The sequence below is a fragment of the Trachemys scripta genome, chromosome 12 (assembly GCF_013100865.1).
Source record: "Trachemys scripta elegans isolate TJP31775 chromosome 12, CAS_Tse_1.0, whole genome shotgun sequence".
Classification (NCBI taxonomy): domain Eukaryota; kingdom Metazoa; phylum Chordata; order Testudines; family Emydidae; genus Trachemys; species Trachemys scripta.
The window spans coordinates 36,942,091-36,958,222 of NC_048309.1; the positions used below are offsets into that span (position 1 = coordinate 36,942,091).

Sequence of the window (16,132 nt, forward strand, 5' to 3'; positions counted from 1 at the left end):
ACGCTCTGGACAGCAGTCCGAGCTCAGATGCTCTGACCAGCCACCAGCCACACAGGAAAAGCCCCAGGAAAATTTGAATTCCTTTTCCAGTCTGGGCAGTTTGAATCTTATTTCCTGTTTGGACATCGTGGTGAGCTCAGCAGCACTGGCAACGACGCAGAGCTCTCCAGCAGAGGTGACCATGCAATCGCAGAATAGAAAGAGGGCCCCAGCATGGACTGATCGGGAAGTCTTGGATCTGATCACTGTGTGGGGCAATGAGTCCGTGCTTTTGGAGCTGCGATCGAAAAAATGGAATGCGAAGATCTACAAGAAGATCTCAAAAGCCATGATGGTGAGAGGATACAGCCGGGATGCAACACAGTGCTGTGTGAAAATCAAGGAGCTGAGACAAGGGTACCAGAAGACCAAAGAGTCAAACGGATGCTCCGGATCCCAGCCCCAGACATGTCATTTCTACGAGGCACTGCATTCCATTCTAGGTACGGCCGCCACCACTACCCCACCACTGTCCGTGGACTCTGACGATGGGGTATTGTCAACGGCCGCTTCCTCGGAGATGTTCACGGACGGGGAAGATGAGGAAGGAGATGAGGAGGTCGAGGTAGTCAACAGAGCTTTCAACGCTGATTTCCCTGACAGCCAGGATCTCTTCATCACCCTCATGGAGATCCCCTATCAACCCTCCCAAGGCAGTAACCCGGACCATGAATCAGGAGATGGATCAGTAGGTAAGTGTTTTAAACATTTATTTTGAACAGAATAGGAATGGTATCTTAACAATGGGTTTTTCATGATTAGTTTGCCCTAGGCACTTTAGTTTTTAGTCCTTGCCAGTGCAGCTACTGGAAAAGTTTGTCAACATGTCCGGTTTTTCATGATTAGTTTGCCCTAGGCGCTTTAGTTTTTAGTCCTTGCCAGTGCAGCTACTGGAAAATTCTGTCAATATGTCCAGGGATAGAGCAGAAATCCTCCTGGGACATCTCCACGAAGCTCTCCTGGAGGTATTGTGAAAGCCTTTGCATCAGGTTCCCGGGGAGAGCGGCCTTATTGCGTCCTCCATGGTAGGAAACTTTTCCGCGCCAGGCTAGCAGCAAGTACTCCGGGATCATTGCCTCGCAAAGCATGGCAGCATACGGCCTTGGTGTTTGCTGGCATTCACGCAGCATGCGGTCTTTCTCTATCTCCGAAATCCTCATCAGAGTGATATCACTCATGGTGATCAGCTTTGAATTAGGGGAATGTTAGTATTGGGACTGATTGCTTGTTCTTTTACATAACTATAACCGGCAGTTTACAGCCACACGGTGGAGGCGGGACAGGGGCAGCATGCAGGGATCTTTCCTGGGGACAGCCGCGAGGGGGGTGGGATGGGATAGAGTTCATACTGGCTGGATTGCCAGCAGCAGGAACTGGCCAACGCTAGGAGCATTGCTTGGAACGTGAAAGGAGGGCACTGCTATAAATTAAGCTTTAAGCAGCCAAAAGTCTACAGCTTACCATGTCCGCCTGCTAGCTGAATTCCATTGTCTGGCCCCACTTGTGTGATCTGTACAGCAAGATCCCAGGCACTCAATGGGAGGGCCGAAAATTTGACCTTGTACTGAGGGCGTATCTGATAGGTACTGTGCTTGGTCTTGTTCACAGAGAAAGACTATATTCATTGTTCGCAAAACTGTATCTTTGTGAGGAATTCACTCCCTTTTTCCCATCCCACAGCTGCAAGTGTCTCCTGAGCTACCCCGGCATCACCCTCCCAGAGGCTGGCGCAGATCAGGCGATGAAAGAGAAGGACATGGGACAAGATGTTCTCAGAACTTATGGGCTGCTCCCGAGCTGAGGCGGCCCAGCAGACCCAGTGGAGGGAGAACATGTCACAATACCAGCGATCACACAGCGAACTGGAGGACAGGTGGCGGCAGGAAGACCAGCAGGCAACTCAAATGCTGCTTGGACTAATGAGGGAGCAAACGGACATGCTCCGGTGCCTTGTAGATGTTCTGCAGGACTGGAGGCAGGAGGACAGAGCCCCGCTGCATTCTATCTCTAACCACCTTCCGCCGCCACAAAGTCCCATCCCCCCCGCCACCCAAAGTCCCAAGAAGGAGGGGCGGCAGAAGCCGAGAAAACAGTCACTCCATCCCTGCAGACTGCTCAAGTACCAGAAGGCTCTCATTCTCAAAGATTTTATAAGTCCTTTCCTTTACTCCAGAAGCACCTCACCCAAGCCCCCATCCCAGTTTCATCCCCTAACTGTGTAGTTGTTAATAAAAAATACGGTTCTGTTAATTACTGTTTCCGTCATGTACTTTTAGAGGAGAGTGTGTTTGAAGGGAGGGGAAGGGGGTTGGTAATTGGAGAGGACAGTCACCTTTAGCAGGGTACAGACACGGGGGCAGGTTCAGCAAAAGGTCACACACACACTGCAGTCACTAGTTTCAGAGTAGCAGCCGTGTTAGTCTGTATCCGCAAAAAGAACAAATTTGTTAGTCTCTAAGGTGCCACAAGTACTCCTGTTCTTTTTGCAGTCACTAGGCACCCTGGTCAGTCTGGGAGGTGGTTTTCATGTCTTGGGGCGGGGGGCTATGTGAGTTTGTGGAGGGGGAGGGCAGTTACAGAACTTATGCAGGGGTCCTTACCCTGGAGCCACGCAGCAGGTGATCTGTAACCGCCCTCCCCCGCCACAAAGTCACATAGCCCCCACACACAGAGTCCCGAAAAGGAGGGGTGACAGGCTCCATTGAAACAACCAGTCCACCACTGTGGGCCGCTCTAGGAGCAGGAGCCTGTCATTCCTTGAGTTTAGAAGCGTCCTTTCCATCACTGCACCCGCTCCCCACCACAGTCTGTGTCCCAGTTTCAACACTTTACCACGAAATCCTTAATAAAGAAAACAGTGTTAATGAGCAAAGTTTCATTTATTTTATTTTTAAAGGTGTGTTGGAAGGGGGAAGGGGATTGATAACTGGAGATGATAGTCAACATTAAATGGGTAAAGAAACGGGGGCAGGTTCAGCTTCTGTTTAAACAAACTTAATAGTCACAGGTTACCCTGCTCACTCTGGAACCTAGCTTTCAAAGCTTCCTGGATGCACAGTGCGTCCCGCTGGGCTCTTCTAATCACCCGGCTGTCTGGCTGGGCGTAATCAGCAGCCAGGCGATTTGCCTCAACCTCCCACCCCACCATAAATGTCTCCCCCTTGCTCTCACAGAGATTGTGGAGCACACAGCAAGCTGCAATAACAATGGGGATATTGGTTTCGCTGAGATCAGAGCGAGTCAGTAAGCTTCTCCATCTCTCCTTCAGACATCCAAAAGCACACTCCACCACCATTCTGCACGTGCTCAGCCAGTAGTTGAAGAGTTCTTTTTCACTGTCCAGGGCGCCTGTATAGGGCTTCATGAGCCAGGGCATTAGCGGGTAGGCTGGGTCCCCGAGGATCACTATAGGCATCTCCACATTCCCAACATTTATTTTGTGGTCCGGGAAGTAAATACCTTACTGCAGCCATCTAAACAGACCAGAGTTCCTGAAAACACGAGCATCATGAACCTTGCCCGGCCATCCGACGTTGATGTTGGTAAACGTCCCCTATGGTCCACCTGTGCTTGCAGCACCATTGAAAAGTAGCCCTTTCGGTTAATATACTGGCTGGCCTGGTGGGCCGGTCTCAGGATAGGGATGTGAGTTCCATCTATAGCCCCACCGCAGTTTGGGAATCCCATCGCAGCGAAGCCATCTATGACCATCTGCACATTTCCCAGGGTCACTACCTTTGAGAGCAGTAGCTCAACGATTGTGTTGGCTACTTGCATCACAGCAACCCCCATGGTAGATTTGCCCACTCCAAATTGGTTCGCGATTGACCGGTAGCTGTCTGGCGTTGCAAGCTTCCAGAGGGCTATGGCCACTCGCTTCTGGACAGTCAGGGCTGCTCGCATCCGAGTGTTCTTGTGCTTCAGGGCAGGGGACAGCATCTCACAAAGTTCCAGGAAAGTTCCCTTACGCATCCGAAAGTTTCGCAGCCACTGTGAATCATCCCAGACCTGCAGCACTATGCAGTCCCACCAGTCCGTGCTTGTTTCCCGGGCCCAGAATCGCCATTCCACAGCATCAACATGACCCATTGCCACCATGATGTTCACGGCGCGGGGTCCCATGCTTTGTGAGAGGTCTGTGCCCCTCTCAGACTTAATGTCCTCACCGCGCTGCCATATCCTCCTCGCCCGATTTCTCAGCATCTGCCTCTGAAAAAGGTGGATGATAAGGTGCGAGGTGTTGACAATGGCCATAACTGCAGTGATGATCGCAGCAGGATCCATGCTCACAGTGCTGTGGCATCCGCGCTGTCAATCACCAGAAAAGTGCGCGAACTTGTTGCCCGCCGGCGCTTTCAGGGAGGGAGGGCGGGAGTGACAGTTGAATGACGACAGTTACCCAAAACCACCCTCGACACATTTTTTCCCCAGCAGGTGTTGGGGGCTCGACCCAGAATTCCAATGGGCAGCGGGGACTGCGGGAACTGTGGGATAGCTGCCCACAGTGCACCGCTTCCAATGTCGATGCTTGCCCCCACAAGTCGAATTACTGTCCTTAGTGTGTATACACATGTTCAACTTTGTAATATTGGTTCCACAAATTCGCTTTAAGTAAAATCGAACTACTCTCATAGTGTAGACATACCCTTAGTGTAGGTTATGTGAAATAGATGTAAGACTTTGATTTTACTTTCAAACCTCCCCACTAATCGTCAAGTACAGCAGAATCCATAAGTAAGGACAACATTTTCAAAAGTATGATCTTAAAAGTCCCAAATCCAAATTTAAGTACTGAAAGATGAGATTTTCAGAAGCCTCTAAAAACACTGTGAGAACAAGTCTCACTGAAATTTATTTGTTTCCACACAGAATAATCATTTCCAGTGATTGGAGAAGCTGTGATACTATGGTGAGGGACACCAATATAAAACCCTAGAGACATTGGCAGACAGGCAGATAGAGACAGCAAAAAGAAAGCATGCTGACATTTTTATATTTTGTTAGCTTTTCTTGCTATTTTCCCTACAGGATAATCACTTCACAATTGGGACATACGTAATAAAAGAAAGAGAGACAAAAATGAATGGAAAGCGGAAGAGATGAAGAAAGCCTTTAGCACTGGAATGGGTTACCTAAGAAGATGGTGGAATATCCTTCCTTAGAGGTTTTTAAGGTCAAGCTTGACAAAGCCCTGGCTGGGATGATTTAGTTGGGAATTGGTCCTGCTTTGAACAGGGGGTTGGACTAGATGACCTCCTGAGGTCCCTTCTAACCCTGATATTCTATGATTGGAAAAAGGAAAAGAGGATGAAAGATGAAGAAAATGAGAAAAGGAGACAATATACTAGATTTCCTAATCACTGGTTTGCCAAAAGTCAAGTTTATTGCACAAGAGATGAACAACAAAAGCACAGTGACTGAATTTGTTTTACTGGGACTTTCCAACCTCCAGGAGCACTAGATCCTTGCCTTCAGGCTGTTTTTAATCATCTACCTGTTAACACTGTTGGGTAACTCCACAATCATTGTAGCAATATTTATTGACCCCCCCCCACTCCACACCCCTATGTACTTCTTCCTCAGCAACCTGGCATTGGTGGACATCTGCTACACCTCTTGCACTGTGCCCAAGATGTTGTCCAACTTCATTGCTGAAAGCAGAAAGATCTTATCTGGTGGCTGCATGGCACAGCTGTATTTCTTTGTGTCTTTGTTGGCCACTGATTGCTTTCTGCTCAAAGTCATGGCTTATGACCGTTACAATGCCATCTGTGAGAACATAACATAAGGACGGCCATACTGGGTCAGACCAAAGGTCTATCTAGCCCAATATCCTGTCTTCCAACAGTGGCCAATGTTAGCTGCCCCAGAGGGAATGAACAGAACAGGTAATCATCAAGTGATCCTTTTCCTGTCGCTCATTCCCAGCTTCTGGCAAACAGAGGCTAGGGACACCATCCCTGCCCACCCTGGCTAATAGCCATTGATGGATTTATTCTCCATGAATTTATCTAGTTATTTTTTTAACCCTGTTATAGTCTTGACATTCACAACATCCTCTGGCAAGAAGATCCACAGATTGACTGTGTGTTGTGTGAAAAATATTTCCTTGTGTTTGTTTTAAACCTGCTGCCTATTAATTTCATTTGGTGATCCCTACTTCTTGTGTTATGGGAAGAAGTAAATAACACTTCCTTATTTACTTTCTCCACACCAGTCATGATTTTATAGACTTCTATCATATCCCTCCTTAGCCGTCTTTTTTTCAAGCTGAAAAGTCCCAATCTTATTAATCTCTCCTCATATGGCAGATGCTCCATACCTCTAATAATTTTGTTGTCCTTTTCTGAACATTTTCCAATTCCAGTATATCTTTTTTGAGATGGGGCAATCACATCTGCATGCAGTATTCAAGACGTAGGCATACCATGAATTTATATAGAGGCAATATGATATTTTCTGTCTTATTATCTATCCCTTTCTTAATAATTCACAACATTCTGTTTGCTTTTTTGACTGCCACTGCACATTCAATGGATGTTTTCAGAGAACTATCCACACTGACTTCAAGATCTCTTTTTTGAGTGGTAACAGCTAATTTAGACCCCATCATTTTATGTTTTCCAATGTGAATTACTTTGCATTTATCAACATTGAATTTCATCTGGCATTTTGTTGTCCAGTCACCCAGATTTGAGAGATCTTTTTATAGTTCATCACAGTCTGCCTGGGACTTAACTATCTTGAGTAATTTTGAATCATTTGCAAATTTTGCCATCTCACTATTTACCCCCTTTTCCAGATCATTTATGAATATGTTGAATAGGACTGGGCCCAGTACAGACCCCTGGGGACACCACTATTTACCTCTCTTCATTCTGAAAACTGACCATTTATTCCTACATTTTATTTCCTATCGTTCAACCACTCCATGAGAAGACCTTCCCTCTTATCCCATGACAGCTTACTTTGCTTAATAGCCTTTGGTGAGGGATCTTGTCTAAAGCTTTCTGAAAATCTAAATACACTATATCCACTGGATCCCCCTTGTCCACATGCTTGTTGACCCCCTCTTAGCTGCAGTGTATTATCAGGAGACACCTCAGGCTAGCTCACATTGGAGGGAGTGAGGACTGTAGTAGAAAGAAAGAACCTGAAGCATGGGTCCTGGTACAAGACTTGAGGTCAGAACTAAAAGTCAGCAAAAGACAGGCCCTGTGGCACAAAAGCAAAATTAGCATAAATCAGGTTATGATCAAAAGTCAGACAATGACAGAAAGCAAAATGCCTGCTTGCAAGTTCACTGTCTGGTACATGAACTTGTGCCTGGTGCTTCTTAGGAGGGCCTCTCTTTGGTGTGGCTAGCCTTCACTTTGCTTTGCAGGTTAACAACAGGTGCAATCCAGTCCTAGAGCCTCTTTGAAGTGTTCCCCTGTGAATCCCAGACCCTGTACAGAAATACCAGGTCAGCTATCCCCAAGTGGACAGTGCACACACCAGTATGTTTTATGTTACAGTATCAGCTCCTGTATCACATCACAGCACTCAGATATATTTGCAGTGGAAACAACCATAAGTTTATTAGCTGTCTCTTGCCTCTGAATGCCAGAAGCTGGGAATGGGCGACAGGGGAGGGATCACTTGATGATTACCTGTTCTGTTCATTCCCTTTGGGGCACCTGGCATTGGCCACTGTCAGAAGACAAGATACTGGGCTAGATAGACCTGTGATCTGACCAAGTATGGCCATTCTTATGTTCTTATCAAAGGCTAAAATGTAAGAGACAGAGAGCAAGGATAATAATGGAATCAGGGAGATAAGATATAAAACAAAATCCACACATACTTTTTTAGAGACTTAAACTGTTAACAGTCTTATCTCACCTAAATGTCCCTTACAGTGCTTCCAACTGTGAGAAGGTTGGGATCCTATTTTAAAGAATGTAATTGCACTGGCTGATTATTTCCTCAGGTGCAGGATACAGAGGTGTCCTTCTGCCTTTTCCTTGTATCTCCCAAAACATATTTTCAGTCCCCAGGGTTTATTCCTGGGGTGATGACTTCTTATCTTCATGACTTCAAGGTGGTTATGTATGCAAACAGGGCTCCAATTGTGTTAGTTTACAATGTTTAATTATTTGTGAACCAAAGCAGGTAGGTGAATATATATGCTTTGTCTGGCAGAAACCTGTTTAGAAAGACAGGTTGGCTGAGGCAATACTTTTTATTGGACCAACTTCTCTTGGTGAGAGAGAGACAAGCTTTCAAAATTATATAGACCTCTTCTTCACATCTGGGAAAGGTACTCTGAGCATCACAGATAAATGCAAGGTGGAACAGATTGTTTAGCATAAGTAGTTAGCACATATTCTAAGAGACCATTCAAGGCGGAGTGGCCTGTTAACACCTATGCAGTCATAGGACAAAAAGAGAGGGTTAATGGGTTACAAATTGTTGGAATATGCCATTAAATCCAGTGTCTCTGTCCAGTCCATGTTTTTTGGTATCTAGCAGAGTGATGAATTTAATCTCCCAAGCTCATCTTTTGAAAGTGCTGTACAGGTTTCCTATGAGGATGAGGACTGATTGGTCACTTTATGTCTGACCTATCTGTGAAAAGTGTTCACCCATAAGTGATAGGGTGTTTTTGTCTTCTATCATTTTTCTGTGTGAGTACATCTGAGAACATAGAGATTGTCTGATTTCACCCACATTGCTGTTATTACACTGGATGTGGTATATCACATTTTAAGGAACAGGTGGTGTTTTTTGTGCTGGAATCTATGAGGAAGTTTGAGCCATCTGTCCAGAAGATGAAAATATCAATGTATCTCAGGTATATCATTGATTTTGTGATGCACTTGTCTAGAAATTTTTATTCAACATGGCTTATGAAGAGGGTGACATACTGTACCATCCTAGTACCCAAGGCCATTCACCTGGTTTGGACAAATGTTGTTGAATGTAAAATTGTTATGGGTGAGGATGAAATGGATGAGTTTGGCAATGAGGAAATTCAGTGGAAGATGGGCAACTAAATCCTTTAGCTTCTTATGAAAATCCAAGCCTCATCCCTTCATGGAAGTAGGTGATAAGTAATGTTTCACTCACTCATCATTATTATGCAGTTTCAAGGCTGTAGTTAAAAGTATATGTTCATCTGTGTATGCAAAATGTGCCCAGCCATTTAATGTTGTCATCGTCAGCCAGGTAGAGAACCAGTAGCCTGCCATCGAAATATGTCAGTGGGCACTAGATAAAGATAAGTGACATAGACTGAAGTTGACCGTAATTGAAGAGATTGGACACACACTTGCCCTGTCCTGTTCAAAACTGGTTCAGAGATGACCATAGGTGCCTTGGGAGATCAAAACCTGGTGGATAGATGGTTGGGTCAGTGACAAAAGAGTGATTACTGACTGTTGTCCTTGACCACTCGTTGTGCCAAGCAGATTCCACCGTCATGGCCAATATATATGTTCAAGGCCACACACTGCCTGCCATTAAGGGTTATATAATTAATATTTAATTTAACTGTAATGGTGTATGTTTGAGTTCTCTCTCAAACTTGCCTAGTGATTGACCTCCATTTTTAATAACAATGCTATCCACCAATATAAAAGCTTTCATCTGTAAATATCAAAGCTCTTTATAGCAGTGAGTAAGTATCATTAGCTTTAGTTTCCCAATGGGGAAAATAAAGCATAAATATTTTCCTAATGTTACACAATGCATTACTAGCAGAACTAAGAATAGAACTCATCAGTCCTTAGGCTACCAGTCCTCTGCTCTAACCACTAGACCCTCTCTCCTAATAGAATTCAGAAAACCTGCCCCCTTACCTTTACCCTTCAGCCTCATTCCCCTTCAACAGTCATTGACTACAACCTATAAGTTCTGACTCCAAGCAGCCCCTACTTCAATCACTAGACCTCACTCCCCTCCTTGAGCTAGGAACAGAACTTAGGATTCCTGCCCAGTGTTCCTATTTTTTAACCCCCTAGACACTACTCTCTACTCAGGAAGGGGATAGAATGTGGGCTGAGTCTTGACTACCAGTTCCCATATGTTCTAATTCACTACATCCCACTCCTTTCCCAGCATTGGGGGTAGATGCCAGTAATGTTGACTCCCTTAGAAAAACATTTTCCTACCAAAGACCTTTTTCATAGCCCCCTTCACATCCTTGTTCCTCAGGGTGTAGATGATTGGATTTAACATAGGGGTGATGAAGCTGTACAGCAGGGAGATCAGCCTGTCCTTGTCCAGAGAGTAGCTGGAGATAGGTCTGATGTAGGTGAAGATTCAGCTGCCATAGTAAAGCAGAACTACCGTGAGGTGCGATGAACAGGTAGAGAAGGCCTTTATCCTCCCCTGGGACGATTGCATCTTCAGTATCCTGAACACAATGTGCACATATGAAAGGATGATACACAAGGAAGGATCCCACCCCAAGAAGAGGCTGGTGACCACTGTCATGGTGACACTGAGGGAGACATCTCCACAGGACAGAGCCAGCAGGGGTGGGATGTCACAGTAGAAGTAGCTGAGTCTGTTGACACCGCAGAAGAACAGGGGGATTGTGAGGACTGTGTGAACAGCTGCATTGAGAGAGCCAGTGAGCCAAGAGGCAGCCACTAATGTGGAACAAAGCTTGCTACTCATGAGCACTGTGTAGCGCAGTGGGTTGCATATGGCCACATAGCGGTCATATGCCATGGGTGGCCAGGAGATATCCCTCTGCCCCCACAAATAAGAGGAAGAAGTAGAGCTGTGCCATGCAGCTTGTATAGGAGAGGCTGCTGCTGCCTGAAAGAAGGTGCTGCAGCATCTGGGCGATGGTGGTGGTGGTCTGGAAGATGTCTAGGAGGGAGAGATTCCCCAGGAAGAGGTACATGGGAGTTCGGAGACATGGCTCCACCAAGGAAAGGAGGAGGGTGAGCATGTTCCCGGGCAGGGTAAAAATGTAGATGATGGAGATGATGTCCAAGAGGAGGAAACGCAAGACCGGGAGTTTGGAAAATCCCAAGAGGATGAATTTAGTTGGTGTGGTTTGATTTTCCATGGCCACCTCTTCACCTCATTAACCTCCAGAAACTGCTTCCCTCCCGGTGCTCAAAACAGACCCAGGGTGTCTCATTGCCAGAACACACTCTATTTCAAGGTTGCACCTCACTCCTACTACCCACTGCTCTAATCATTGAACCACACTCCCTGCCTGAACCCAAATGAGAAAAGTGCCCACCCAGACTGGCTTATAGCCCTGTGGTTTGGGTGCTTAACTAGAAAAAGGGGGGATGATTGTGGTTCAAATCCCTGCTTTAGAAGAGACATTCACACTGATACGTCCCAGCTGAGTGTCTGGACATATCATCTTCCTTTCCAAATGCAAACAGATGGACATCGTACTAAATGGACTGAAGGTGAAAAATCCATTGCTATCTACATACTGCACAGACCACGGGGAGAGTTTATGCCATACATTATCAAAGAAACTGAGGAACTACCTGATCAGCATCCTATACAGCAAACAGGAAAACATCAAAAAAGAGCTCTCCAACCTGGAGATTTTCATAAATAACCAACCCTCCACACAAATGGACTTTACTAAAATAAGACAGGAGATCTATATTACACACTTCACCTCTCTACAAAGGAAAAAGGAAGGTAAGTGTCTAAAATCCTACCTGCCACATGGAGCCACAACAGTGGTACCCCTAACTCACCCAGCAATATCATCAATTTATCCAGCTACACGCTCAACCTAGCAGAAGAATCTGTCCTATCTCGGGGACTCTCTTTTTGCCCCAGCACCCCCATGAACATGATACAGTTCTGAGGTGATCTGGAAGCCTACTTTCGCTGCCTCCGACTCAAAGAATACTTTCAAGATAACACTGAACAGCGCACTGATACACAGATACCCTCCCACCAACAACACAGGAAGAAGAACTCCATATGGATTCCTCCTGAGGGCTGAAATGACAGTCTGGACCTATACATAGAATGCTTCAGCCGACGTGCACAGGCAGAAATTGTGGAAAAACAACATTGCTTGCCTCATAACCTAAGTCGTGCAGAACGCATGGCCATCCACAGCCTCAGAAACAACCCTGACATTATAATCAAAGAGGCTGATAAAGGAGGGGCTGTTGTCATCATGAACAGGTCTGACTACCAGAAGGAGGCTGCCAGACAACTGTCCAATACCAAATTCTACAGGCCACTTTCCTCAGATCCCACTGAGAAATATACTACGAAACTGCACCATCTTCTGAGGACACTCCCTACACTAACACAGGAACAAATCAACATACTCTTAGAATCCCGACCGGGGTTATTCTATCTACTACCAAAGATCCACGAACCTGGAAATCCTGGATGCCCCATCATCTCTGGAATTGGCGCACTCACTGAAGGACTATCTGGATATATGGACTCTCTGCTCAGACCCTATGCCACCAGCACTCCTAGCTATCTCCGTGACACCACTGATTTCCTGAGAAAACTACAATGCATTGGTGATCTCCCAGAAAACACCATCCTAGCCACCATGGATATCTCACCATGGCTCTCTACACAAACATCCCACACACAGATGGAATACAAGCTGTCAGGAACAGTATCCCTGATGATGACACAGCACAAATTGTTGTTGAGCTCTGTGACTTTATCCTCATGCACAATTATTTCAAATTTGGTGACAATATATACCTCCAGACCAGTGGCACCGCCATGGGCACCCGCATGGCCCCACAATATGCCAACCTTTTTATGGTTGACCTGGAACAACTCTTCCTCAACTCTCGTCCACTCACACCCCTTCTCTACCTACGCTACATGGATGATATCTTCATCATCTGGACCCATGGGAAGGAGACTCTGGAAGAATTCCACCACAGCTTTCACCCCACCATCAACCTTAGCCTGGACCAATCTACATGGGAGGTCCACTTCCTAGACACCACAGTACAAACAAGTGATGGTCATGTTAACACCACCGTATACCAAAAACCCACCGATCGCTATGCCTACCTTCATGCCTCCAGCTTCCATCCCGGACACACCACACGATCCATTGTCTACAGCCAAGCGCTAGGTACAACCATATCTGCTTCAACCCGTCAGACAGAGACCAACACCTACAAGATCTTCACCAAGCATTCTCAAAACTACGATATCCGCACAAAGAAATAAGGAAACAAATCAACAGAGCCAGACGTGTACTCAGAAGCCTCCTGCTACAAGACAAGCCCAAGAAGGAAACCAACAGAACTCCACTGGTCATCACCTACAGTCCTCAGCTTAAACCTCTCCAATGCATCATCAGTGATTTACAACCCGTCCTGGACAATGATCCCTCACTTTCACAGACCTTGGGAGGCAGGCTAGTCCTCGCCCACAGACAACCTTAAGCATATTCTCACCAGCAACCATACACCGCACCATAACAACTCTAACTCAGGAATCAATCCATGCAACAAACCTCGATGCCAACTCTGCCCACATATCTACACCAGCAACACCATCACAGGACCTAACCAGATCAGCTACAACATCACCAGTTCATTCACCTGCTCGTCCACCAATGTTATATATGTTATCATGTACCAGCAATGCCCCTCTGCTATGTACATTGGCTAAACAGGACAGTCGCTACATAAAAGGATAAATGGACAAAAGTCAGATATCAGGAATGACAATATACAAAAACCTGTAGGAGAACACTTCAACCTCCGTAGCCACACAATAGCAGATGTAAAGGTAGCCATCTTACAGCAAAAAAAACTTCAGGACCAGAATCCAAAGAGAAACTGCTGAGCTTCAGTTCCTTTGCAAATTTGACACCATCAGATCAGGATTAAACAAAGACTGTGAATGGCTAGCCGACTACAAAAGCAGCTTCTCCTCCCTTGGTGTTCACACCTCAACTGCTAGCAGAGGACCTCACCCTCCCTGATTGAACTAACCTCGTTATCTCCAGACTGATTTTTGCCTGCATATTTATACCTTGCTCTGGAAATTTCCATTACACACGTCTGACGAAGTGGGCATTCACCCACGAAAGCTTATGCTCCAATACATCTATTAGTCTTATAGGTGCCACAGGACTCTCTGTTGCGTTTTACAGATCCAGACTAACATAGCTACACCTCTGATACTTGTCTGGAAAGGAGTCTAAAAATCTTAAAGGGTACTCCTCCTCTTCTGGCTGACTGAAAAGTCCTTTCTCAACAAATAAACTCTTTGTCCAAAAAAATTCACCCAGCTTTACCCAGGAGCCCCATGAACCTCTAAACCCTAGAGCCCACTCCTCTTTTGCAGCTTGGAATGGAGCTCAGGAATCCTCTATAGGCCAATCACACACACTTCTGAGTACCTGAAGGAGAGCACAGGCAAATTCCTGATTCCTCATCTTTGCTGTCACACTTGGATATGAGTCTTTCCCTTAGCCAAGGCTAAAGCCAGGATTTTGGAAACAGCTTGTCCTTTCATGGACCGTAGAGTACCTATCCAAGTGATAAATAAAGGATGTTAGTCTTTGTGGACTGTAAGTTTAATAGTACAGTCAGGAGCACAGTAATATGACAACACTAAATAGATAATTTTCTCAAAGTGGAAGAACATATAGAAATGCTCTAGTCTTCATTTACTTAGTGGCTACACATTTCCAGATTTCATGCAAAGTACCTTTTGTCTTTTTTTTTCCAACTCAGCTGTCCATTCAGAAAAAAAGTTCAATATTCTAACAAAAATTTCCTATGGGAGAGAGACTTCAGTGTATTCAGAAACATGGTAGTATTGTGGAATAAATGGCCAAGTTCTGATCTCCACAACCTCATTGTAAGCACTGAGTATAATAATATGGTTAGACAGATAGAGAAGGAGACTGAGAGAGGCTTCCACACCGAGGAAGAGAGAGAGAGGGAGAAAGAGAGAGATGATAATGATAATTATTAGCAAAATAAAGACTCACCCTAGGCTTCATTCTTATTTTGTTTAAATTCCCACAATTCTACCACGCAAAGTATCGCAGTCCTCTTTACATTGGTATCCACCATCAACTTTCAGCTTAGCTGAATTAGAAAGACAACACAATGTTGGAAATCAGTCAGTTGTTCAAAGAGAAAAAATAATACCCTAAAGATAGTGCTGAAGTATGAAATGTCTGGGCCATCCAATGCATGACACGTTATAACACCTCTCTTCTGAAGAGCCAAATTCTATCGTTCCCAACAACCATAATTTTCAACTAATTCAACAGACAGGCAAAGAGTTAGATTGATAGATAAAGAAAGAGACCCAAATATAGATGGAGAGAGAATAATTTGGTGAGTGATAGATAACAATAACTTATTTTAATTAATAACATTTCGAATCATTATATTCCTTATATTTCACACTTTACATTTTAAGATTCCTGAGTCCATTTGATACTGGAATCCATTAATTTTCAGCATAGCAAAAGCAGAAAGATTACATTATCTGATGGTTACATGAAAGAGATGTATGTGCCCGTGAAAGGCATGGTAGTTTTTTAAAAGACTACAGATTCTGATTTCCACAACACCTGAAAGTTATGAACATTCCAATAGAGACACAAATGGTCACACAGAGAGAAAGAGAAAGAGACAGAAAGGAAAATACAGAAATGGGAAAATAGATAGATAGATAGATAGACAGATAGATAGATAGAATTCAAACATGCATGAAAGATTGAACAATCAGATCCATTATAATAGCTATAGCAATACGTGAAATATATCTCACCTACTAGCTCAAATAAATAAATGGTGCTGGCTCTTTATTACTAACAATGGGGAACTTGAAGGAGAACTTAAGTACATGTACTTTAAAAATGGCTCTTGAGAAGATTTCCCCAGAGCTTCTGGTGTGTTTTCAAGGATGATGCAGTTATAGATGGAAAAAAAAGTCAGCATCTTGTTCTTTGGTGAAGTACATTTAATTGTAGTGTACAGCCTTGATGTAGATTGTATCTGGAAAAGGTGGTGTTCATTGTTGATATACATTTCTATGCCAGTTTACATCCAAAGCCAGAGTGTGTCTTTCTGGAGTGGTGTAGATCACTTGC

General features: G+C 44.8%; 1 protein-coding gene and 1 pseudogene across 1 annotated transcript in view; one reads left to right on the plus strand and one right to left on the minus strand.

Moving 5' to 3' along the window:
* The first annotated feature begins 707 nt into the window (after positions 1-707).
* The window catches only part of LOC117885393 (olfactory receptor 4D1-like), a 41,156-nt gene continuing 25,731 nt past the window's right edge, over positions 708-16,132 (plus strand). Inside the window, exons 1-2 of the mRNA XM_034786705.1 lie at positions 708-727; positions 5,515-5,795. Of these exons, the coding sequence (XP_034642596.1) occupies positions 708-727; positions 5,515-5,795 (301 nt within the window). The remainder of the gene's footprint in view (positions 728-5,514; positions 5,796-16,132) is intronic.
* LOC117885860 lies at positions 10,174-11,104 on the minus strand (annotated as a pseudogene).